The sequence below is a fragment of the Cyprinus carpio genome, chromosome A6 (assembly GCF_018340385.1).
Source record: "Cyprinus carpio isolate SPL01 chromosome A6, ASM1834038v1, whole genome shotgun sequence".
Lineage (NCBI taxonomy): Eukaryota > Metazoa > Chordata > Actinopteri > Cypriniformes > Cyprinidae > Cyprinus > Cyprinus carpio.
In genome coordinates this window covers 34,085,857-34,112,939 of record NC_056577.1, presented here as the reverse complement: position 1 = coordinate 34,112,939, position 27,083 = coordinate 34,085,857, and the positions used below count along the sequence as shown (strand labels likewise).

Sequence of the window (27,083 nt, the reverse complement as noted above, 5' to 3'; positions counted from 1 at the left end):
AATAGTACGCAGTACCCATTGCGAGATGCTGGGCAGGCGTCTAGACGCAGCACAGTGGTCTGGCAGGGTCTCTAGTTGCTCTATGTTTGGAAATAGCTGAACTACCGATCACGAAACGTGTAATGATTGCAGAGAGCCATTGCTGTCTGCAAAAACAGGTAGCGCTTGCGGGGCTACCACATTTGATGTAGTCATCACCTGATTTTTCATTTACATTTATGCATTTAGCAGATGCTTTTATCCAAAGCGACTTACATTTTTTTCTTTTTTCTACCAGTATGTGTATTCCCTGGGAACTGAACCCACAACCATTTGCGCTTCTTACGCAATGCTCTACCACCGAGCCACAAGAACACAAAGCACCTGAGTGGCGGGAACCTCTGTAACAGGAAGACATCCAAATGCTCGATCGGGCCAGCCCATGAGAGTGGGGGCTTTGAAGGCCATCATAAACGGGGCACGCACGCATGACCCTAGGGCTTTCTCTTGGACTCTGAAGGCTATAAAGCCCAGAGTATCTGAGGAACTGCTTGTTGTGGATACTCGACCTAAGACCTTCCGAGGTGCAGTATGTGGCGGGACAGCTAAGATCTGAGCCGGGAGGCCACAATGAGAGAGGCAAATGTGCTTGTGCGGTTCGTCCAAACTCTGCAAAGGAGGGCCTGGCCTGCAAAGATGATCAAAGGACTCAGGAAGTACTACTAGGAGCCTGAGAACTAGAGGCCTTGGCCGTCGAACTTAGGTCTATCCATTTGCGTTGGCATGGGTGGGCGAGACCTAGGACCATAATCCTTATGAGGGGGCGCCATAGGCGATGGCTCACTCCGCTGGACCTCACGAGGGCACTGTAAAGAGGACAAGCGCGAATGAACCACAGGTGGTTGATACTCAACCTCACTGGACCTGCGCGGGATGAGCTGCCTGAAACTTCTTCACCACGGAGTCCCCAAACAGGCCCTCCTTAGAAATGGGGGCGGCAGTGGCATCAGGATTAGTTATACGTGCCAGAAAAAGTTGGTTCCAAGACCTCAAAACTCATGGTGGAGGTCTTGGAAAAAAGAGAGAGGCCTACAGTGTTGGGATGGAGTGCGGCTAGTCAAGAAACGATCATTCAGTTCAGATTGGGCCTGATTTTGCACCGGCACGCTATCCCAATCTAGCAGTCTGTCCACAGCTCGTTAAACAACATCTATCAGCTCACTGTAAAATGGGGAAGTGTGTTTCTGTGGAGTGCTTGATTCTGATTGATCAGTAATCACATTCCAAGGTATGTTATTCTCTGATAACAACCAGTGAAAGCTAACAACACAGACTCATCCGTGTAACTGCATTTGGCGCTATGCGATTGCTTTTTTTTTCTTGGTGAAAGCTCTGCGTTTGGTGAGCTAATAAGGTATTAAAACTCGATTAAATATGTGTACAACTATTTAATTATGTCATTCTGATATTGCGTTTCATACAAACACAGCTGCTGCCATTTTGCAACGATAGTTTTGTACACTGTAATGGATTATAAGATAGCTAACAAACTGGTAAGATTTTAAAAGTGTTTAATCTTAAATCAGTATCTTTTCTCTATTTAATTATGTGGTGAATTGTTGTGTAATAAGTGCTATGACTGCACCGGTATCCGTCCGTGTAGTTTGAACTTGCCTCTTGCTAGCAACTGCTTTTTTCATGAAAACTTTGTGTTCAAATATTTCAACTTAGAACAATGTTTGTGTCTAAAGTTATTTATTTTATTTTTTTGTTTGGCAAGCAGTCATGTAATAAGTGGGATAATGTATGTCCACCGGTTGTTATTGCAAAATAAAGCCCTTAAGTCTTATACAACATCCTTTCACGCTTTATTCTGCGATAACAACCGGCTGGATGTACATTAGCAAGTTTTTTTTTCCCTGATTGATTGATGAAAGTCACTCAGATGATTCTGGAGCAGTTTGTTCTTTAGTGTGTTTGTTCTGGTGGGTCTGAAAACTACCTAAATAAGCGAATCTCTCGCCGCAGATGGAGCAGGAGTAAGGTTTCTCTCCTGTATGAACTCGCTGATGGACCTTCAGGACGTCTGATCGAGCAAATGTCTTGTCACACTGTGAGCATTTGAAAGGTCTTTCTCCAGTATGAGTCCTCTTGTGGTTTTGTAATGTAATGTATTTACTAAAACTCTTATCACAAACGCTGCAGTGATACGGTTTTTCTCCAGTGTGGACTCTCTGATGAACTCCAAAAAGAACTGGACTAGCAAAGCTCTTCCCGCAGTAGGAGCACAGATATGGTTTCTCTCCAGTGTGGGTCCTCTCATGATAGCTCAGGTAGGATTTGTGAAGGAATCGTTTGTCACAGTGTTTGCACTGAAACGGTTTCTCACCTGAGTGCATTTTTTGGTGTGAATGTAGACTAAACAACTGCCTAAAGGTTTTCCCACATTCACTGCACTGATACGGTCTCTCATTGGTGTGCAAACGCACATGTGTCTTCAGATGAGATCCATACATGAATCTTCTCCCGCAGTGAGGGCACTTGTACGGTCTTTCTCCCGTGTGGATTCGGTTATGAACAACAAGATTTCCTTTGGTGCTGAAATACTTGTCACATTCACTGCAGTGGAAAGACTTTTTGTCGTGTGTCTTTATATGAGCTTTCATAATTTGAGCAGTGGTGAAAAAATCCTTCCCACACTGTTCACAGTGAAACTCCTTCTTCCCGCTGTGCTCTTTTGAATGAAGTCTCCTCTCTTCTGCGTTTTTATAGCTGATGTTGCATATCTTACAGCTGAAGTCTTTCTGTTCTGTGTGTGTTCTCTCGTGTCTCGCTAAATGACCCTCTGAACTCAGTGTTTTTCCACAGGTGCTGCAGGAGAAACTCTTGGTCTTCAGCTGCTCTTTTGAGGTCGAGACTGTTTCTTCATCTCCATCAGAGGATGAACCACAACTCACATCTGAAAGCAACAAAACTTTAATAAAACAATCTTAAAATGTAGTTGAATAGAGTTAGACAACATCCACATAATTTATTAACAAAATATGCGTCCAGGTCAGATCGACACTGATAAAATGCAACTGTTTTCCACAGCTTGGTGTGTAGTAAATGCTCCACACAAAAGCATATGTCTGCGTGATGCTTTGTTATTTTTACAATTAATTAATGAACAATTATTATTATGCTACTCGTATAAATAATTGTCACAATATACCACAACCCCAACGTTGGGACAACAATAACCTGTGATTTGTTAATTTTCTTAAATTCTCATTTAACTGACAAAATTTCAAAGAAAAGATCTCCAATGGTTTCACGTGTTTTGTAAATATAAACAAATTTGGATTTTAATGGTAAGGAAAAGGAAAGGAGAGGATGTGACGTGTGGTGTCCCATACTCGGAATTCGTGCTCTGCATTTCATCCATCCAAGTGCACACACACACACACACCGTGAACACACACCCGGAGCAGTGGGCAGCCAAACTGGGGAGCAGTTGGGGGTTCAGTTCTTGCTCAAGGGTCTCTCCTCAGTCGTGGTATTGAGGGTGGAAGAAAGTGCTGGTCATTCACTCCCCACAACTACAATTCCTGCCAGACCGACTCAAACCCACAACCTTTGAGTTACAAGACCAACTCTCTCACCATTAGGCCACGACTGCCCAACACACTCCAAAAATTTGGGACAGAGGCGAAAAGGTTATAAAATAGCAAAACTAATCTCAGTCACACTGACCTTGACTCAAAGTTCCAACACTAGGGGTCCCTATACTTTTTAGGGGTCTCTTTTGACCAGGTCTCTTTGGAAGAATAGATTGTTATTATCTCAAATGAGACATTGCTAGCTAAATAAAGGAAATAACAACAACAACAACATTATATTAAGTGCCACAAGTGTTTGAACTGCATTACAAGTCCACTGTGGTGCGGATTCAAATGCACCTCTCATCCTCAAAACCTTCCAATGCCCAGGAAGGAAGACCACCTTGTCCTTCAACTTGGGACAGTTGCCACAATGTCAGAGATTATATCAGCCAGAAGCCTGTTCTTCTGCTTAAACATAATAATAAAAATTAAACACCTGGTGAACCTGGTTGTGAACATTCACTTCCTCTAGTGTGAAAAGATCACTATGAGAACACATCCTGAAGGGAGGTGAGATGCATCCTATGGAATTGCTAAAGGAATCCAGAGGGAGATTCTCTGTTTGGAGATGGCCTTCCCCTTCAGCTGTCTTCCAAAGCAGACATAAGTCCCTTTCACACTGCATGTTGGACCCGGAAAATTGCCGGGTCGCCTTCTGTGTGAACGCAAACACATCTGGTTATTGATTCCGGGATTGATCCTGGGTTGGGGACCTAGTAACATTGCCGGGTTCAGTCCCGGAACGAGCGATGTGTGAACAAAAGCCAGAACTAATGCCGTATTGTAGTGATGATGCACGTTATCGCGCGACTCTTTTAGCGTGTTTTGAAGGCAGCTCAACGTTCGCAACGAAACAAATATGTGCAAACTGTAACGAAGCAGAGATCAGTTAGTTCCTCACTTTCCGCGCTGACGCTGAGATCGTTCGCCAGCTTTAGTGAAAGTTAACGTGCCTGCCATTTTTGACTCGTATATTACACGTCACACCCTGATATCACGTGTCTTCACGGGACCTTTACGGGTTGTGTGTGAACGCACGCACATATTCCGGGTAATCACTGGCAGTGTGAAAGGGGCAAAATCTAGCGACCCCGGAAACAACTGCCGGGACACATTACCTGTGTATTTTCTGGAATCGCAGTGTGAAAGGGGCTATAAAGCTGTGCAGATGATCTGAAAATCTGTGTGCATTCCAAATAGATGCGCAGGGCTCACAGTGGGCACAACAGAGACGGGGTTGGGTCTCCCCCGAAAGAAGGGAGAACCTGCAGGGTCACCACTTGGTCCCTAAAGGGAGTAGTGGGATCCTTGGGCACATATCCAGGTCAGGGTCTCAGGAACATGTGAGAGTCTGCCAGCCCAATTTCTAGGCACATTTCATTGACAGAGAGGGCTTGCAGATCCCCCACCCTCTTGACTGAAGTAAGCACAGTCACTAAGGCTGTCTTCATAGAGAGGGCACTCTCTCTGTAAGACCCGCAGAACCATTGAGAGATCCCAAGAGGGGATAAGGCATGATCTCGGAGGATTCAACCTCCTTGTATCTCTCAGGAATCTAAAGGCGCTTTCACGCCATGTAGTTCTAGGAACTACGTTCTGGAGCTAGCCAGCAGGGTCGTTCCTAGAGGACCAATTTCTCCCTCAGACTATTTTCCTAGCTGCATTTGCACCGACAGCGTGAACTCTGAAGCGGCCAATAGAGACATCTTTATTCTCAGCATATACAAACATTAACAACTGGAGAATGGAGGACACCATGATCAGAGCTGTTTTTTGTTGTGGGTTTTCTGATAACAGAGATGTTATGCAAATGCACAGTTTATGCTATTGAAAGGGCATGAAAATCTGACTAGGGGCTAGTTTTACTAACAGCGTGCACCAGCGCAAACCGTCTTTTGGCGTTAAAATTGTACTGTCAGGTTTTCCTAAAGACCCGAATTAGCGTTGAAAAGGCATGGGACACAGTTATGTTTGTGCCTGACCCTTTTAGACGCACACAGTGAGGCCACGTTATCCTAATGGGCGACATAGGCTGCAGTCCCTGAGAAAATTCTATTTCATATCATAAATAGGGTTGCCAACCGTTCCGTATAATACAGAAACATTCTGCATTGGCCTCCTAGATCATACAAATAACAAATTAATTATTTTTACAAGTCATTGTATGGAAGGAAGGCTTTAAGACCAAGCGGAATCCTTAGCTGCTAGTCGCTCGCGCTTCACAGTGAGTGGGACTTATGTTTTGATTTCTGCAAATCAGTTTTGGCTAAGAGACGTGATTATTGATCTCAAGCACAACATACAATCTACCTCAGGGAAGACGTCTTTCACTTTTGTAAGTTTATGTTGTTAAACAAAGAAACAAAGTTATAATTTTTTTAAATTTTAACTTCTAGCGTATTATTAAACTTGGACCTCATTATTGGAAAACAAATTCAAGCACCAAAAGCAGCCCACACTCACACTCTTTTCATGCCTTCATAGGCTACAATGCATTTCAGGCATTCATTGCTACATTGCAATACAATTTTAGTTCAAATTTTTAATTGCCATTGTTTAAAAATTCTTTATTGACTGACGTTTCATAGACGTTCAGTCGTGCTGTCAAATGTTATGCCATAATGTATGTAATTTCACAGTATCCACCTAAATTATTACACCTTTGTGCAGTCACAATTTCAGTGTGGTGAAATGTACTCATTTGTGGGATTATGATGACGTGCGCATCGAGTTTATTTTTATTTATAAGGAAGGGTATGTGGGGGGGCCTGCAAAGGCTTAACGCAGCACTGGACACAGTGTTAAACATCCCTCTCTCCCAACTTTTTTAGAGTGTGCTGCAGCCATCAACATAAACATTTATTTATATTTACAAAATACAATTAATTTGGTCAGTGAAAACATTGGAAATCTTTTCTATGTACTTTTGCCTTTTTTTTAGGTGTTCTTTTGTATTTAATTTTGCCTTTTTTTTCAAAATTTACCATTTTTTTCTGATTTGGGGTTGTACAAAACAAACATTATTTGATATTTGGCCAAAACAAGCACAACAAAAGGTCATAAAGGAAGAAACAAACCTGGAGGAATGAAATCCTCATCATCATCATCCTCATTATTCTCATCATCCTCCTGCTCTTCCTCATCAGTGTGTTGTTGTTCTTTCTCTGCGGTGGTTTCTTCTCCTCTGCTCTCGATCAGGTTCCTGCAGTCCACCAGTTTGACGGAGCACATCTTCAGCGGCGTCTGCAGCATCTGCTGTTCTCCAGCGTTACAGTCAGAGGTTTGATCAGTGGATTCATGATCCTGAGCGTCAGTATAACAGAGTAAAGTGAGGCTGAGCTCTGAGTCCTGTGTGTCTCTGGATCTCTGATCTCTGACGCGCCAGACTGAATCCTGAGCTTCTGTCCCATCAGTCACACGCACTGAAACCTGCTCCACATCCTGACAAACACAATCAGTCATATATCTAGCAATAGTATGATTCAAAATAAGATGTTACGTCACATAACAATCAGTCCATATGAGCAGCTAAAGATGAAATGAAGATCTGTTCAAACCTCTCTGTTCAGTTTGTCTCCTCTTTCTCTCAGCTTTGTCTCCAGTGAAGCCACCTCTTTCTTCAGCTGACAGATTTCTGTGATGAAATCCTCAATATCCAGCATGGACAGATCAGTTCCTACTGATTTACAGCAGACCACATCCACCTGCGCTTTCATGCTCAACATCTGAACACAAACACTTCATGATTATTAAAAGATGCGTTCATGATGAACTGATAAAACTCATTTACACATGATTAGTTGTGGGCAAATATTTTTATTAATTTTATATTGTATATTTGACCATTAATGATGTAAACAAACTTTCGTTATATTAATATAATTTAGTAATATTCATATGGCCAGTAAAGAATGTTACTCACTCTTAGTTCAAAGAATATTTACAATAACTTGTTTATGGTTTTCACCTGAATGTCTGCGTTAATACGGTAAAACGGTCAAATCTAAACATAAAAAAGCGTTTAATAAAACGTTCCAAATACAAAACTTTTACATGAGAACAATTTTTAACTCTAGTTTTACCATGCAAAATTAACCTGAACACAAAAAGGTGCTCAATAAATCATAAAAATGTTATAAACGCGACTTTTTTCTTTCTATAAGGAATATTATAATAAAAGACATCCGTTCAGATGCTCGCTTCTCTGTAAAATTTAAATAATGTAAACCGTCCTGTACAAAAGAGCGAGATACGATCAAGTATATCAGACGCTCATAAAACCAAAAAGCACACCGTGATGTAAAATCACAAAAGAGACCTGAAACGCTTTGAGCTGAAAACTCTGCGCTACTTCCGCCGTGAGCTCTGCGCGGGTGACCAAAAAAGCATGACGCACTTCCGCCCCCTGCTGGACTGGAGCGCCAACTTGCATACATGCACATGCACACAGTTTCTGCCAATCTTGCGCACATAGTACTGCGTCCTTAATATCTCAGAAGCGTCTTCAGGTTTAAGACAGAAACAGCTTTAGCTCCTGGAGGAGCGTGTCGTGGGCGGAGCTAAAGAATCGCGAGCACGCGCAGCTTTTGTGCAGCGATCGTCTGCAGGCTGAGATATTAATTACACAGGAACAAAAACTTTATCGTCTTAAATTAACTATAACTAACAATCAGATCCAGCCATACTTGACCCAGTTTGTTTGAAGGGGTTTTAACAATGTACACTTATGGTGTTTAACACAAAATACACCGTGTCTGGGTAACTTTTGATTCACTATTTGTTTACATGACATGCACTTGAACACAGATTTGATTTCATTTTACTTACCGCCTGCGGTTTCGACTCATGACCCGGATCTTTTATTTCTGGGATCGCTGCATCTTTCATTTTCAAACGATCTGCAAACCCAGCGTCAAACTGGGTCTTGTTTAAAAAGCATTCATCACTGAAATGACGGGAACAAACAAACACATGCGTGCAACTCCGCTGCTGCCCCGGGAAAACAAACTGCATCCACTGTTGCCTTAATGCTGGGTTCTTCGGGAAGCTGTACAAGCTTATCTTTCCCTTGCAACCAAAAACACACTTTTTTGGTGACATTGTTGATTTCGTAATCTAGAAACAAGATGACAAATCCTCCTGGAGGCAGTCCCGTGCTCTTGCTCTCTCTTTGTTTGATGTGGGCGTGCTCTTCCGGGAGAAGTGCCCATACAAGGAGTCCCGCCCTTTATGATGTCATAGAGGACCATACTGGGGGAAAAAACGTATTATTGTATTATTTATTTACTTATTATTTATAACTTATTATTATTATTGTTATTATTGTCTATCATTTTTATCTTGACAATGAGTCCCGCCCTTTATGACGTCATAGAGGGCCATACTGGGAAAAAAACGTATTATTGTATTATTTATTTACTTATTATTTATAACTTACTATTATTATTATTATTATTACTATTATTATTATTATTATTATTGTCTATCATTTTTATCTTAATGGTTGTTTTCGTTTTTGTATACTGTTTTTTTTTTAGCATTAATTTTTTTTTTTCTCAAACTATGGTTAAGCTAACTGAGAAAAGCAATAACAAACATTTTTGTAATTTTTTTTCAAAAATAAAATTAAATATCTCCTAGAGGGAAATATTTTTGGAACTCTATAATTGAGAATATTGGCTGGGGGAGAGCTTGGTTAATTCCTTCTATATATATATATATATATATATAGAATTTAACGTACATTTCATGACAGTGAAGTGTAACAATTAATTACAATTATTAAAAATAGAGCTAATATAAAGAGGTATAATTAAATCTAAATTAAATAATGGCTTGGACACCAAATATGCCTGCAATTATAAAATCACCCATAAATACCATATATGGGGGAAATTTGACCTTAATGGACCTAAATAATGGCTTCATTTACGTCTTGACAGATTTCATGAGAATCATTCAAGTACATATCAGACGAACAGCTTCTGATCTTCATTCTTTGTGTGACATTCATGCTGATATTCTGCACATCAGGACAACTGTGAGTACAATATTACTACTGTTTATTACTACTTATTAATATTTCTGACCTTCATGTAGAAGTCATGGCCTAATGGTTAGAGAGTTTGACTCCTAACCCAAAGGTTGTGGGTTCGAGTCTTGGGCCGGCAATACCACGACTGAGGTGCCCTTGAGCAAGGCATCGAACCCCCAACTGCTCCCCGGGCGCCGCAGCATAACCCACTGCATAATGCCCACTGCTCCGGGTGTGTGTTCATGGTGTGTGTGTGTGTGTGTGCACTTTGGATGGGTTAAATGCAGAGCACGAATTCTGAGTATGGGTCACCAAACTTGGCTCGAACCCACAACCTTAGGGTTAGGAGTCAAACTCTCTAACCATTAGGCCACAACTTCCCCACAAGAACTTCTTAGTTAACATCATGTTCTGTTCAATTAGACATGTCAAATCTCTCTGAAATCGCAATATTTACTCTTCAACCACAATATACACCAACGAGATGGACATAGAGAATGCCCATCCTGTTGGGGTATCCAGCATTTACTTGATGATATCGAGAACCCCTGTGCAGTAGCAGTAGGGTTAACGTTACAGGAAAGGGTGCAGCCAGCCAGACACACAACTGGTAATAGGAAAGTAGTGGTTTCTAATAGTCCTTTAGTGGTGAAACATCCACACAATCGCCACAGGGATCATATCCCTGACAGTTCTACTAGATTTTCATGTTCTGACATGCCTCAGAATAAATGTGGGAGGGTCACAGCAGTACAGAAACCCAAGGATGATACTCAGATACAGATTTTAGCAGCACTACATCCCACAACCTTGTACACATCCTCCTGCACCCTCTTTGGCCGATTAATTATCATACCTGGAAGAAAAGGAAGATTCAAAGGATATCATTTCACTGTATGCAAATGATTCCCTTTATGGTAGTAAGGGGAAGGATGAAGATGACGACGAGGATGAATCTAGGTCTGCTGCTTCAGAGAAGTGGAGCCTGCACGCGGACATTCATTCTTGCATTTTTAAGTGCAGCGAAGATCTTGGCACTTGATAGGTATGACAGAAGATGAACTAGGGTTTATCAATCCCATAATAAAGGCACCAGACAATCTTACCAAACTGACCAGCCTCAAACTCCAGCTAGGGGAGGATCTCTTAAGAAGTGTACTCCCAGGAGTCCCAAACCCTGGGGAGGCTCTGCATAATGGTCTTGGAGTCATTGGAGCAAGCTCCCAAATACGCCTGGACAGTTGAGAGAAGTTCACATCAGATGCCTGGGTCCTAGATATCATCAAGAAGGGATCCAGTATACAGTTCAGACAGCATCTTCCTACCTTTTCAGGGGTTCATATGACCGTAGTCAAAGACCCAGTCCAAGCACAAATTTTAGCCAACAAGATTACAACCCTATTACAGAAAAAGGCAATTGTTCAGATAAGCACCAATGAACATCTCAATAGATTCTCAAAATGTTTCCTGGAACCAAAGAAGAATGGTGGACTTCAGCCCATTCTAGACTTACAACAACTGAACCAATTCATAAAAGTGTTGCCCTTCAAAATGCTGACACATTCTGAAAACCATAGAACCAGGAGAATGCTTAATTTCCACAGACTTAAAGGATGGATATTTCCACATGCCCATCTGTCAAGATCATCACCCGTTTCTTTACTTTTCCTTTCAAGATCGGGTTTATCAGTTCAGGGTCCTACCATATGGCCTTTCATTGTCTCCAAGGGTCTTCACCAGAGTGGTTTCAGCAGCCCGTCATCCTCTTCAGTGTGCAGGATGAATAAACATTCTAGCATACCTTGATGACTGGTTTATCTGTGCTTTTTGAAGTCATGAAGGACACAGATATGGTAATTCAACACGTCCAGGCTCTCAGTCTGAATATGAACTGGGACAAGAGCAATCTAAGTCCCCGACAACAGACAGTGTTTGTGGGAATTGCACTGGATTCCTAACTAATGATTGCAACTTTATCTCCTCAGAGGGTGAAAAAATCGGATAGCTCAGTCATTTCATATAGACAGGAGGTTAAAGTTGATTCAGTCATGACAACTCTCGGAAATTGTAAAAAGCTTTATTGATAAAATTAGAAAAGCAGGTGTTTGGTCTTGGTGGACTAGATCTGCTACGCTGCTGCTTCTGCAAAGCAAGTAGACTTGCCTTGGCTAAATACACATAAAATAAAAGGAAACATGCTGCTGCTGCTGCTGCTAGAAAGAAAGGAAGATACCCCGTAGCAGATCTAGGCAGGTGGTGCTGGGGAGGTGGTGGGCTAGGAAGAGGATACACATTGCGCGCAGGTGTGGTGAGCATGGAATGTATCTGATTTATAGGCACACGGTAATAATAATTAGAACATGATTGGCTGGGAATGTAATTTTTTAATGACCCAATTAGAGCGCCAATAGAGTTTCATGGCTGAACTACTCATTTCAGTTTCAGCAGTTGCTGGGTATAATTGCAGCGATTGTGATTACCCTTGGGCCTTTAAGAGCCCATGCACTACAACGGTGTGTGAACAGCTTCAAACTACAACCCAAAATTACACAGATTTGAGGATGTTTAATTTCAAGTTTAATTTATATAGCACCATTTACAACAGCAACAGCCAATGTGCTTTACAGCATCAAATAAAATAAACAGTAAATACGACAAAAAAAAAGCAAATAAAGAAAAAAAACAGCTAAAAACCAAAATTATATCAACATTTAAAATATATCACAAAATATAAGAAATAAAACCAGAATTGTCATCAAAAATCGAGTACAGAGATGGAACATCAAGGGACATTGTAAGCGATGGAGAAGTAATGTGTTTTGTGTAGAGATTTAAAAACCTGTAAAGTAGGAGCAGATCTAACATGAACTGGTAGGCTAATCCAGAGTTTAGGGCCTACAACAGTGAAGGCACATTCACCCCTTTTCCTTAATTAACTCTAGGAACAGTGAGCAATCTAAGATTACTAGATCTAAGAGCTCCAGAGAGGTTATGTAAGGAAAGCAGTTCAGATAAATATGAGGGAGCTAAGTTGTTTAAAGACTTAAATACAAAAACAAGGATTTTAAACTCCACTCTAAAATGCACAGGCAGCCAATGCAGAGAAGCTAAGACAGGAGTGATATGGGTAAATTTACGTAGGCCCATTAAGAGTCTTGCTAATGCATTTTGGGCCAACTGGAGATGGGCCAAAGTAGTGGTATTCAATCCACAATACAGGAAGTTACAGTAATCTAAACGTGATGATATAAAAACATGAATTACTCTCTCAAAGTCTTGATTTTAGAATGAGGACAGAGAGGAAAGAAACTAGATTTAACCACAGAATTTACTTGACTAACAAGTTTCAGCTTGCTGTCAAGCAAAACACCCAAGTTTTTTAAAAAGGGTTTTGGCTTGGGATGTAACAAAGTGATTACTCAGATATTCTAAGGGAATGCCACTAGTGGGACCGAGTGGGTTACACGTAGGGATGCAACGATTAACCTCGAGCCGGTTGAAAATGTGTGTGAATATATGTGACGATTCAAACCGGTTGAGATGCTAAACAAATCACGAGTCGTTTGGGTGTAGGAGTTTATATGAATGCATGCTTGAGGGGAACTTACTGTCTTTAGAAAAATTAGATGGTATTTTTTCTTTTCATCTTGCCTCTGTATAAAGCATATTAAAGTTCATAAGTGCAGCGCTGCTTTGTTTACAGCAGTAACCAAGGAAACGCTTTAAGCTCCACCTGCTGGCAGAGAGTGAATCTGCGTCTCGTTCAGCTCGTCTGCTGTTTCTGTTTCATGCTGATATTTTTAATGTATAGTTTCACAAAACTGAAGTCAAACCATTCTGTTTTTGCTTCAAAATTTCTAAATAATATTTCGAAACTATACAATTTTATTTAGTTCTCATGTTGCATGTATGCAGCATCTTTGTTTGGATCATGATTAAAATGCAGTGGTTGCCTCTAATTTTAAATGTAAAGAGCACAGACAAAGCCTTAGTTTGTTTATATGAAGAGATTTATTTTATTTGTGTTACTTATTTATTTGATTTGAGGATAGAAAAATGAAGTAAACTGTGACAAAAAAAAATTCTTCAAACAGTGGACTACCAGTAAAACTGATACAAATTTGGGACCAAAAATTATTCAGACAGAGTCAGGTTTGCATGAACCTGGATGACAGCATGCCCAGGAGACTACAGACAGTCATTAAGGCCAAGGGTTGCCCGACTAAGTATTGATAGTTGTGTAAATACTGTCATACTAACAGCTGTATGAATAATTTTTGGTTGATTGTAATCCATTACATACCTTTCTATCAAAGTTATCTGAAATGATCAAGATTAATTTGTTCTAACACAGTTTAACTATGAGATCTTGTCATATTTTATTACCATCTTCTAAACTATAGAGAATACACTGTGATAATGTGAAAAGTTGAAGGTGTCTGAATAAATTTGGTTTTGACTATCTATTTAATAAATTAAGTTAACCAGCTAACATAATACATACTCTTGTTTTCTGTACCCAATATTTCAAAAATGTACAAATGGAATAAAAATACCGGTATCAATACTCTGTATCGGCAAGTACCAAAAATAAAAGTATCGGTATCGGGCGAGTACTGAAAAAAGTGGTATCGGTGCATTCCTAATAGTTATATTATAATTACACAAAATATACAGCATTTTGTCCAACCAATAATAAAAGGACACATTTAATTCATAATGTCATAAATATAATTTTGTTTAAAAAAATAATTGTGAATCGAATCGTGAGTTGAGTGAATCGTTACATCCCTATGCTACTCAGAAATCCAATTCAGCTGTTGTATATGATTTTGTGCACGTCTTAAATTAAAATCATCATGTGTATGATGTTGCTGTCATATCACGGCATAAATTATAAACTGCAGAAATAAAGCCTTTATTGACCGACCAAAACACGAAAAGTCACTCAGATGATTCTGGAGCAGTTTGTTCTTTAGTGTGTTTGTTCTGGTGGGTCTGAAAACTACCTAAATAAGCGAATCTCTCGCCGCAGATGGAGCAGGAGTAAGGTTTCTCTCCTGTATGAACTCGCTGATGGACCTTCAGGACACCTGATCGAGCAAACGTCTTGTCACACTGTGAGCATTTGAACGGTCTTTCTCCAGTATGAGTCAATGTGTGCCTCTGTAAAGTAGCATACTTACTGAACTTCTTCTCACAAACACTGCAGTGATACGGTTTTTCTCCAGTGTGGACTCTCTGATGTTCCTTAAAATGAGTTTGATTAGAAAAGCTCTTCCCGCAGTCGGAGCACAGATATGGTTTCTCTCCGGTGTGAATCCTCTCGTGACGATTCAGATGAGAAATCTGACGGAATCGTTTGTCGCAGTGTTTGCACTGAAACGGTTTCTCATCAGAGTGTATATTTTGGTGTGACTTTAGACAGCTTGTGTCTGTAAAAGTTTTCCCACATTCACTGCACTGATACGGTCTCTCATTGGTGTGAACGCGCATATGTTTCGTCAGATGAGATCCCTGGTTGTAGGTCTTCTCACAGTGAGGACACTTGTGTGGTCTTTCTCCCGTGTGGATTCGCTTATGAACATCAAGATTTCCTTTGGTGCTGAAATACTTGTCACATTCACTGCAGTGGAAAGACTTTTCACCGTGAGTCTTCAAGTGAACTTTTAGAACAGAATGAATGAAAAAAACCTTCCCGCACTGTTCACAGTGAAACTCCTTCTTCACGTTGTGCTCTTTTGAATGAAGTCTCCTCTCTTCTGCGGTAGGAAGGCTGATTTTGCATCTCCTACAGGTGAAGTCTTTCTGTTTCTGTTTCGGTTTTGTGTGTATTATCTTGTGTCTCGTTAAATTACCCTGTTTGCTGAATGTTTTTCCACACGTGCTGCAGGAGAAACTCTTCAGTTGCTCTTTTGAAGTTGAGACTGTTTCTTCATCTCCATCAGAAGATGAGCCACCATTGACATCTGAATGGAACAAAACTGGATTAAAATACATTTAAAATGGTCTTGAATAAAGTTAAGAAAATATCCACTTTAATCCAGATGTTTTCCCACCATTCTTCTGGCACGATCATTTATTAAAATATGCATCCAGATTAAATCAACAGTACAAAGCAATTGTTGTTTTTCGCTGCTTGGTTTGTAGTAAATGATGCTCCACACAAAAGCCTATGTCTGCATAATGCGTTGTTATTTTTACTAGGGCTGCACAATTAATCGAAATTAAATCGCGTAGGCAATAAATCGCGATTAGGCAGAACCTGCGATTGTCATGCGTATCTTTCAGTGAAGCACGGTTCTGTGATCAGCAGTAAATCTCCATCCAAAGGCCAGAGGGCGCTCTCACGCTGAAAATCCAAATATGCCCCGAAGAAGAAATCCAGGAAACTGGAGCTGAATAAACAGAAGATTTAACTGCTTTCATTGATTCAACGTGACTAATAAACACACGACTACGGCAACATAATATTGTGTGCCTTAATTATTCTGTTTAAGAAGCCACGTCATCTCACAGGATTTATTTAAAACACTCGACTGACGTTATGAAGTGAATTTGGAGTTATTAAATGCGGTATGACTGACGTTATGAAGTGAGAGCAGCATTTACTACACAGAGCCGTAGTTCACTAAGTAGATACGCAAACAGCTGTCATTATCGCTAACGATTTTATCGATTTCATAATCCTACAATTATATCGTCTGCGATTATGAACGCGATTTTGCATAGCTTATCAGAGAACTATGGCTCTGTGTAGTAAATGCTGTTAGCTTCACAGAACCGCTTTACTGAAAGCAATTGATGGATTAATCGTTACTACTAATCACAGAACCGGCTTTACTGACTAAATCCGCATGACAATCGCAATTAATTGCATGCGATTAATCGTACAGCCCTAATTTTTACAGTATTTACATAATTAATTAATAATTCTTATTATTCATATTATTTTTATTAATGCCCAAATTATCATCAGTCAATATGAAATATATCCTGCAAACCAAACAATATGGGATGTTTGACATCATCCTCAAATTTTTATTTATTTTTTTAATAATTTTTTTTATTCATATTTTATTGGTATTTTTGACAATATCCTGCGGACTTTCTTTAATGGGATGTTTGACAAAATCCAGCGGCCTTTCAATATAGATATATATATATATAATATATTTATATCCCATTAAAAAATATATCATAAATATGTCAATTAGATTTTTTTTTTCACATAAATTGTTCAGCCCTGCAAACATTTGCCATCATGTTCCCAAATATCTCAGAAAATCTGCATCATCAGTCAATATGAACAATATAAGTGTCATAGAAAACAACAAAAGGTCATAAAAGGAGAAACAAACCTGGAGGAATGAAATCTTCTTCATCATCATCATGCTCATTCTCATCCTCCTCCTGCTCTTCCTCATCAGTGTGTTGTTGTTCTTTCTCTGCGGTGGTTTCTTCTCCTCTGCTCTCGATCAGGTTCCTGCAGTCCACCAGTTTGACGGAGCACATCTTCAGCGGCGTCTGCAGCATCTGCTGTTCTCCAGCGTTACAGTCAGAGGTTTGATCAGTGGATTCATGATCCTGAGCGTCAGTATAACAGAGTAAAGTGAGGCTGAGCTCTGAGTCCTGTGTGTCTCTGGATCTCTGATCTCTGACGCTCCAGACTGAATCCTGAGCTTCTGTCCCATCAGTCACACGCACTGAAACCTGCTCCACATCCTGACAAACACAATCAGTCATATATCTAATAGTATGATTCAAAATAAGATGTTACGTCACATAACAATCAGTCCATATGAGCAGCTAAAGATGAAATGAAGATCTGTTCAAACCTCTCTGTTCAGTTTGTCTCCTCTTTCTCTCAGCTTTGTCTCCAGTGAAGCCACCTCTTTCTTCAGCTGACAGATTTCTGTGATGAAATCCTCAATATCCAGCATGGAGAGATCAGTTCCTACTGATTTACAGCAGACCACATCCACCTGCGCTTTCATGCTCAACATCTGAACACAAACACTTCATGATTATTAAAAGATCTCATTTTATAGAAATACTGCACATTTTAGAAATCTTATAACTTCACTGCAGATCAAACTGTGTGACATGGATCTAATAAACTTGCTACTACGTGTGTGTCGGCTTTACGATGACACCTGCTGACTCATAGGCTACGATGCACGTTTCTATGAAAGAATAAAACAAACCAGCATGCGCTAGTGCTAAACAAAAAGAGCATGATAAATCACACTTTGGCAGTTGTAGTTTTTATGTGTGCTGAAATAAAAAGTGGAAGCAGCAAAAGAGGAAGAAGTAAGAGCTTGAGGTAAGCAGTTTTATGTTTTAGCACTGTGTCGCATTGATTTCATGTCACATTTTTTTATTTTGGCTGATCAGTAAACGTGGGTCGTAACTGCAAACACACTGTGTGATGATTATGCTGATATTATCGTAGGCTATCTTTGGTCGCAAGGCCATCTTTGAATCTCTCTCACTGTACGACATGAAGCTCCAAACCCATAAGAGCTTCGTTCACCTTCGGACACAAATTAAGATATTTTGATGGAATCTGAGAGCTCTCTGATCCTCCATAGACAGCAATGTAAGCAACACGATCAACATCCAGAAACATAGCAAGTAAAATAGTCCATGTGACATCAGGGGTTCAATGCTAGTTTTACGAAGCTATGAAAACACTTTTTGAGCGCACAAGAAAAAAAAAACTTCATTCAAATTCGTTACCTCCGCGTCACCCTGTCGCCGTTTTGGAGAGTATCCACTGAACGTAAACGGCGTATGCTGTTCTGTGTTGTTTTTTGTAGTATCCACTGAACGCACATCGTACCGACACTTTGATTTGAACGAAAACAACTTATGTTCTCGTAGCTTCGTAAAACTAGCATTGAACCCCTGATGTCACATGGACTATTTTACTGATGTCCTTGCTGTGTTTCCGGACGTTGATCGTGTTGCTTACATTGCTGTCTATGGAGGATCAGAAAGCTCTCAAACGTAAATGGTGTATGCTGTTCTGTATGCTGTTTTGATTCCATCAAAAATATCTTAATTTGTGTCCGAAGATGAAGTGATTTATTACAGATTTTTAATTTTTTGGTGGTGTGTGATTTTTGTTCTTGAGCACTGCCTCGTTGGCTAAACTGAACATCCAATCAGAGTCCTCACTTGCTCAAGCAAACTATCCCACCGTCGGCTTGGTGTGTCCCGGCCTTAAGATTGAATGGTTGAATATTTTATCTCCATGCACTTTATACTGTATATTTAACTGCTGACCATGCATGCCAACAAACCCTCTTTATGTTCATATAAGCTGAAGTTCATTACCTTCATATGACCAGTCAATAATGACACTGACTCTTGGTTATAGTTTTAGCTAGGCATAGGCTATATATCTATAATAGTTTTCTAATGGTTTTTGACTAAATTCCTGGGACAAAAAACTCTAAACATAAAAAGTATTTCATAAAACGTTCCAGATACAACTTCCATTTAATTTTAATAGTTTTTCTAACAAAGAAAAAAATAATAATAATCTTATTAGAGACAAAAAAGGTCCCCAAGAAAACATCAAAATGTTATGAACGGTGTTTTACCACAAAGTAAAATATATAAATAAATAATAACCATAGTTAAACCATGGTAACTTAAAATTAACCACGGTTTTGCAACACTAACCATAATTTAACCATGGTGTTTATGGAAATTGTGGTTAAATAACTGGTAATCAATACGGCAAAAAAAAAAAAACATGGCTACTACACTTTTACTACAATAAAACCATGGTTTAAAATGTCAACTTTCTTTAAAACATACGTTTAGCTGCTGGATTTGAGATATTAAAACGATATAATATTCTGCTCGCTTCTCTGTAAATCTTAAATCATTTAAACCGTCCAGCAGCGAGATACGAGAAAGCATATCAGAAAGTCATAAAACACATTATGAAGTAAATTCACATAACCGACCTGAAACACGTTTATCGCGCAGCGGCTGAAAGAAAACTCTGCGCTACTTCCGTCGTGCGCTCAGCGCGGGAGAATAGGCAACATGACGCACTTCCGCCCCCTGCTGGACTGGAGCAACTTCGAGGGACATGACTTCAGTTTAATGATGAAAATGAGCAGCACTGACAGACAAAGATGATTGTAGGAAAATGGGTACTACAACGATCACAGACATTGTTCGGGACATATTTCACCCAAAATTAAAATCAAATGTATAAAGAAAGCCTAATTTAAGGCAATTTTGAAGCATCGATTCGTGAAGATAACTGTCCCTCTCTTAAGCCACGCCTTAAATCCGTTAATGACCGTTATCCTGATAGCAACTATCGCTCTTCTAACACAAGCCTGGTTTAAAATATTACAAGTATAATATACAGTATTTAAATAGAATACTGAGAATAAATAGAGACTGAGTATGTATACTATAATAGTTCAAGTTATTGAACGGTTTTATTAACAGTTAATGTTGAGTAAAATCAGACTTAACCAATAACCAAATTCATTTGCTTTTGCTCCATAAATGAAAATATTTCCAAGCTATATGAGAAAAATGGCAGGCACATATAACACAGCTCACTCTCTGGTCTGTAATACTGTGCAAACAGTGAAATCATTCAGTCAGTACGTTTACATGGACAACAATAATCATGATTAAGACAATACAACAATAATACTGATTAAGAATCTACCCTGTAAACAGATTTTTGATTACCTTACTCCAGCTAAAGTCAAACTATACATTATTTTGTGTATTTTGTTTATTTAAATTTTTTTGTGTGTTTTGTGTTTTGAAATGTGCATTATTTTCCACATACTGTACATTATTGTTTCTCCTCTATGCCCCGCCTTCTGAAAACACTTTGAAACGCACAAAGCTCATCTTTCTGAAAAGCAAGGTGTGCTCTGATTGGCCAGCTATCCAGTGTGTTGTGATTGGCCAAAGGTTGAATGTGGGAGGTTGCCGCTCGATCGTGATGTAAATATGTAGGGGTGTGTTTAAACAAGGTGTTTTAGGAGTGCATGAACCAGTCTTAACTTTTATAAAGAATATCTCTTTAGGTTTGAGACTTTAGTCTTTGCAACTTTAGGGATCTTATCTATTCACGAACAGCTTGTAACACTCCAAAGAGAAAGGAAAACTTGAAATTGCATCATATGACCCCTCTAACTGCATATTAGAACATAACGTAAGATGAAACACAAAACTGTATATGGCATCATAACGAAGACAAACTATATATTTATGATTGAGTTTCTGGATGCGTTTACAAGGTGTTTACATGAGCTGCTTTTAGAATATTCCTATCATGTTCCCATTTTACATGTTGTAGTACATAGATCGATTAATGATACACGTCATTACGTCCCCACATGACACCATCGGACATCCCATCCAGAATTGCATGTATAAACATATAGTTTGTCTTCATTATGATGCCATATACAGTTTTGGGTGTTTTATTTTTAATTTACTGAAAGCTTGATGTGCAGATAATTATTTGTCATTCTATACATGCAAACAGATGACGGCTTTGTTGAAGCTTTTGTTAGCCATCAAACAGTTGACCGCTGCCATGTGTGTATCCTGGCACAAAATGTGTCGAAAAGTCCTACACGACAGTAATAGTGTGATTCAGGTGAGTACATGTCTATATTAGACTTATATAATGCGACTAAAATAGGAATACTCCACGTCTTAATTCGATTTGTGTTTACTTCGAGTATGACTTTAGCCAGAGTAAGGTAATCAAAAATCTGTGTTTACATGGTAGATTCTTAATCAGAGTATTGTCTTAAAGGGGTCATATGATGCAATTTAAAATTTTCCTTTCTCTTTGGAGTGTTACAAGCTCTAGAAGATCTGTAAAGTTGCAAAGTCTCATATCCAAAGAGATATTCTTTATAAAAGTTAAGAGTCAACCACACCCCCCTAAAACGGCTCGTTCTAACACACCCCCATATCTCTACATCACTATGTGGGAAGATTTGCATAACACCGCCCAGATGTTTGTTCATGGAAAGAAGGAGTGAGTTTTTTTTTTTCTGGTTGTGCCGGCGCCATGTCGCGAAGATGCTGTGTGTTTTGTTGTGAAAGCGAAAATACTTCGTTTGGTTTTCCAAAAGAGGACACGCCTAGAAATCAGTGTTTAAGATGCATCTACAACACTGTTCCAGAACAGTTCAACCCAAATATTCGAGTGTGTGCAGCGCATTTTACGGAGGACAAGGACTGTTTCCTGGAAGAGTAGCCTACAATGCTGGTGTCTGTTTCAATAAAGTGGGGCAATTCCAACTTTGCAAGGACAGTCTGGCACTTCTGACACACAGCCTGTAAGTACGTTTACATATTTAAAGAATTTCTCACTGATGATTCAAACGTGAGTTTTGAGCAGTGTAGAGTAGCGCTTGTCATTTGTTAGTAGGTAATCTCCTGCACGTGCGTTCAGAAGAGAGTATGAGCAACAATTTCCCCTCCACGCTCTGAGCATTTAATAATCACTCCCAGTAAATGTCGCTCCAGAAACTGTCAATGAATTGCCAGTGATTTTGTACCTCAATTTTGTGTAACCTGTCAGTGAATTTTATTAAATGCTCAGAGCGCAGAGGGGAAATTGTTGCAGCTTCACTCCGATCACATACTCTGATCTGAATGAACGCTGCTCAAAAATCCAACTTTTATTGACAGACCAAGACATGAAAAGTCACTCAGATGATTCTGGAGCAGTTTGTTCTTTAGTGTGTTTGTTCTGGTGGGTCTGAAAACTACCTAAATAAGCGAATCTCTCACTGCAGATGGAGCAGGAGTAAGGTTTCTCTCCTGTATGAATTCGCTGATGGATCTTAAGGACGTCTGATCGAGCAAAGGTTTTGTCACACTGTGAGCATTTGAACGGTCTTTCTCTGCTATGAATCCTCTGATGCTTTACTAAGTTAGTTTTTTGCTTGAAACTCTTCACGCAGATGCTGCAGTGATACGGTTTTTCTCCAGTGTGGACTCGCTTATGAAGTCCAAATTGAGTTGGACTAGCAAAGCTCTTCCCGCAGTCGGAGCACAGATATGGTTTCTCTCCGGTGTGAGTCCTCTCGTGACAATTCAGATGAGAAATATGACGGAATCGTTTGTCGCAGTGTTTGCACTGAAACGGTTTCTCATCAGAGTGGATTTTCTGGTGTGACTTTAGACACCTTGAGTCTGTAAAGGTTTTCCCACATTCACTGCACTGATACGGTCTCTCATTGGTGTGAAAACGTACATGTGTCTTCAGATGAGATCCGTGGTTGAAGCTCTTCTCACAGTGAGGACACTTGTACGGTCTTTCTCCCGTGTGGATTCGCTTATGGGCGTCAAGATTTGCTTTGGTGCTGAAATACTTGTCACATTCACTGCAGTGGAAAGACTTTTCATCGTGTGTCTTTATATGAGCTTTCATAATTTGAGCAGTGGTGAAAAAATCCTTCCCGCACTGTTCACAGTGAAACTCCTTCATGTTGTGCTCTTTTGAATGAAGTCTCTTCTCTTCTGAGGTAGGAAAGCTAATTTTGCATCTCCTACAGGTGAAGTCTTTCTGTTCTGTGTGCTTTCTCTCGTGTCTCACTAAATGACCCTCTGAACTCAGTGTTTTTCCACAGGTGCTGCAGGAGAAACTCTTCAGCTGCTCTTTAGAGGGCAAGACTCTTTCTTCATCTCCATCAGAAGATGAGCCACCATTGACATCTGAAAGGAACAAAAACGTAATAAAATAACTTTAAAATGGTCTTGAATAAAGTTAGCGAACATCCACTTTAATCCAGATGTTCTCCCACCATTCTTCTGGCATGATCATTTATTAAGAAAATATGGTCAAATCAACAATAATAAAAAGCAACTGCTGTATTTCGCTGCTTGGTTTGTAGTAAATGCTGCTCCACACAAAAGCCTATGTCTGCATAATGCGTTGTTATTTTTACAGTTGATTAATTAATAATTATTATTATTCATAATGTATGAATAATTACCACAATAAACTGCAAAACAGCCATAATGTGGTGTTTGGCGAAATCCAGCAGTCTTTCAAACAAATACAGAAAACCTGGAGCTCTTAAAAAAACACATTTTTAATCCCATTAAAAAATATATCAAAAATATGTCAATTTGATTTTCCTGTAAATTGTTCAGCCCTACTAACATTTTCCATCATGTTCCCAAATATCTCAGAAAATATCTCAAATATCTGAGGAATTTCACAAAGACTAATGTACACTCTCTCTCCACCTTCTCTCCACTCTCAGAGATGGACGTTTCCAAACTTATCCTGTCCAGTCATCCTACTACTTGTCCACTTGATCCGATCCCCACTCACCTCCCTTCAAGCGATTTCTTCTTCAGTCATACCTTCACTTACTCACATAATCAACTCCTCTCTTCACTCTGGAACATTTCCCTCAGCATTTAAGCAGGCTCGGGTAAGCCCACTGCTGAAGAAACCATATCGAAATCCAGCACTTCTAGAAAACTACAGAGCGGTATCCCTTCTTCCATTTATTGCAAAGACACTTGAGCGAACTGTGTTCAACCAGCTCTCTATGTTTCTTGTACAGAACAACCTCCTGGACAGCAACCAATCTGGCTTCAAAAGTGGCCACTCAACTGAGACTGCCCTGCTCTCGGTTACTGAAGCCTTGCGACTGGCAAGAGCAGCTTCAAAATCCTCAGTACTCATCTTGCTGGACCTGTCTGCTGCTTTTGACACCGTTAATCACCAGATTCTCCTGTCCACCCTCAGAAAGATGGGCATCTCTGGAACCGCACTCCAGTGGCTTAACTCCTACCTTTCTGATAGATCCTTCATGGTGTCTTGGAGGGGTGAAGTTTCTAAGTCACAACAACTTGCTACTGGGGTTCCTCAAGGCTCAGTACTTGGACCACTTCTCTTCTCCATCTACATGACGTCATTAGGATCTGTCATTTAGAAGTATGGCTTTTCTTATCACTGCTACGCTGATGACACTCAACTCTACATCTGATTCCAACCAGATGACCCAACGGTAGTTGCTCGCATTTCAGCCTGTCTGAGTGACATTTCTAGCTGGATGAATGACCATCACCTTCAGCTCAACCTTACTAAGACAGAACTGCTGGTGGTTCCAGCTAACCCATCGTTTCATCACAACTTCTCTATACAGCTGGGTTCGTCAACCATGACTCCTTCCAGGACAGCCAGAAACCTAGGAGTTGTGATGGATCATCAGTTAAGCTTCACAGACCATATTGCTACAACGACCCGGTCCTGCAGATTTGCCATATACAACATTAGGAAGATTAGACCCTTCCTGTCAGAGCAAGCCACCCAACTTCTTGTCCAAACTCTTGTTCTCTCCAGACTGGACTATTGTAATGCTCTCCTGGCGGGCCTTCCTGCATGTACTATCAAGTCTTTGCAACTAATCCAGAATGCAGCAGCGAGGGTTGTCTTCAATGAGTCAAAAACAGCTCACGTTACTCCTCTCCTCATCAGGTTACACTGGCTACCAGTAGCCGCTCGCATCAAATTCAAGGTACTGATGCTTGCCTACAAGACACGGCAGCAACATACCTAAGCTCATTAGTTCAATCTTATGCGCCCTCCAGAAGTTTGCGCTCTGCAAGTGAACAACGCCTTGTGATGCCATCCCAAAGAGGTTCAAAATCACTCTCACAGACCTTTTCCTGGACTGTGCCCAGCAGCCAAATGACCTCCCGATCTCAATTCGAACAGCTGAGTCTTTACTCATTTTCAAAAAACATCTAAAGACTCATCTTTTTCGCCTGCACTTAACCAACTAATACTAGTACTTACCTTTTCTTATCTTGTCTATCATATTATAAAAAAAATAAAAAAACCCTGGCTACGTGTTCTGTGCTAGACTAACTGAGACTTGTCATGGCACTTGTATACTGTTGTTGTTCTCTTGTTGATCTGATTGCTTCTATTGTTCTCATTTGTAAGTCGCTTTGGATAAAAGTGTCTGCTAAATGTTCTGCTAAATGAGTCTCTGCTGACATTCAAGTGTCATGAAAAATAACAAAAGTTCATAAAAGGAAGAAACAAACCTGGAGGAATTAAATCTTCATCATCATCCTCATTATTCTCATCCTCCTGCTCTTCCTCATCAGTGTGTTGTTGTTCTTTCTCTGCGGTGGTTTCTTCTCCTCTGCTCTCGATCAGGTTCCTGCAGTCCACCAGTTTGACGGAGCACATCTTCAGCGGCGTCTGCAGCATCTGCTGTTCTCCAGCGTTACAGTCAGAGGTTTGATCAGTGGATTCATGATCCTGAGCGTCAGTATAACAGAGTAAAGTGAGGCTGAGTTCTGAGTCCTGTGTGTCTCTGGATCTCTGATCTCTGACGCTCCAGACTGAATCCTGAGCTTCTGTCCCATCAGTCACACGCACTGAAACCTGCTCCACATCCTGACAAACACAATCAGCTTATCAATACAGAATCTGGAAATAATTCCTAGTTATTTTGTTTGTGAATCAGCTTAGGAACTTAATTACACATTAAAAGACAGTCATTTCATCAGACAAACTGACAGTGATTGAAGTGAAAGATAAAATGAAGATCTGTTCAAACCTCTCTGTTCAGTTTGTCTCCTCTTTCTCTCAGCTTTGTCTCCAGTGAAGCCACCTCTTTCTTCAGCTGACAGATTTCTGTGATGAAATCCTCAATATCCAGCATGGACAGATCAGTTCCTACTGATTTACAGCAGACCACATCCAGCTGCGCTTTCATGCTCAACATCTGAACACAAACACATCATGATTATTAAAAGGCACATTTATCTCAAATTTATCAAACTCAAAATAATATTTACATATGACTTGGTGTTCCCTTCTGAATTACCATAATTTAATTTAGATTACCTTACCTTAATCATAAATGTATTTAGATGAACCAATTCAAGGTTCAGTTAATACTAAAATTAGGCTACATGTTTATTAAGCCTTCTAAACACTGCACAATTTTAGAAATCCTATAAGATCATTGCAGATCACACTGTGCAACATGGATCTAATAAACTTGGCTACAACATGCATGCAGACTGTACGATGACACCTACTGACTCATAGGCTACGATGCACGTTTCTATAATAGAATGAAACCCCACCAGCATGCGCTAGTGGTAAACAAAAAGAGCATGATAAATCACACTTTGGCTGTTGTAGTTTTTATGTGTGCTGAAAAAAGCGGCAAAAGAAGAAGTGATAAGAGCTTGAGGTAAACAGTATTATGTTTTAAGTGCCATGTCGCATTGGTTTTATGTTGCATTTTTATTGGCTGATCAGTAAACTTACAGACCCATTTCAAATCTTACGTTTATTTCTAAAATTTTAGAAAAAGTTGTGTCTGCTCAATTGTGATCCTTCCTGCAAAAAAAAATACATC

At 39.9% G+C, this 27,083-nt stretch overlaps 1 protein-coding gene across 1 annotated transcript; it reads right to left on the bottom strand.

Moving 5' to 3' along the window:
• Window positions 1-1,727: 1,727 nt before the first annotated feature.
• On the bottom strand, window positions 1,728-26,589 carry LOC109067859 (zinc finger protein 420-like). Its single transcript, XM_042759219.1, has 9 exons — window positions 26,566-26,589; window positions 17,496-17,663; window positions 17,019-17,382; window positions 14,605-15,626; window positions 10,834-10,890; window positions 8,451-8,738; window positions 7,181-7,348; window positions 6,701-7,064; window positions 1,728-2,938 (listed from the first exon to the last, which is right to left on the bottom strand). The coding sequence occupies exons 1-9, from the start codon at window positions 26,572-26,574 to the stop codon at window positions 1,917-1,919; spliced, it is 3,462 nt and encodes a 1,153-aa protein (XP_042615153.1). The 5' UTR covers window positions 26,575-26,589; the 3' UTR covers window positions 1,728-1,916.
• Between the last annotated feature and the right edge of the window lie 494 nt (window positions 26,590-27,083).

What these genes read in the sequence shown, in the direction of transcription:
- LOC109067859 (XM_042759219.1), bottom strand. An exon ending in CTGCTCCAGAATCATCTGAG is followed by an intron (nt 10,891 to 14,604) that starts TGACTTTTCGTG and finishes TCAACTGTCCAG; the next exon opens with GCGTATTTGGGAGCTTGCTC. An exon ending in GAGACAAACTGAACAGAGAG is followed by an intron (nt 7,065 to 7,180) that starts GTTTGAACAGAT and finishes TGTGTTTGTCAG; the next exon opens with GATGTGGAGCAGGTTTCAGT.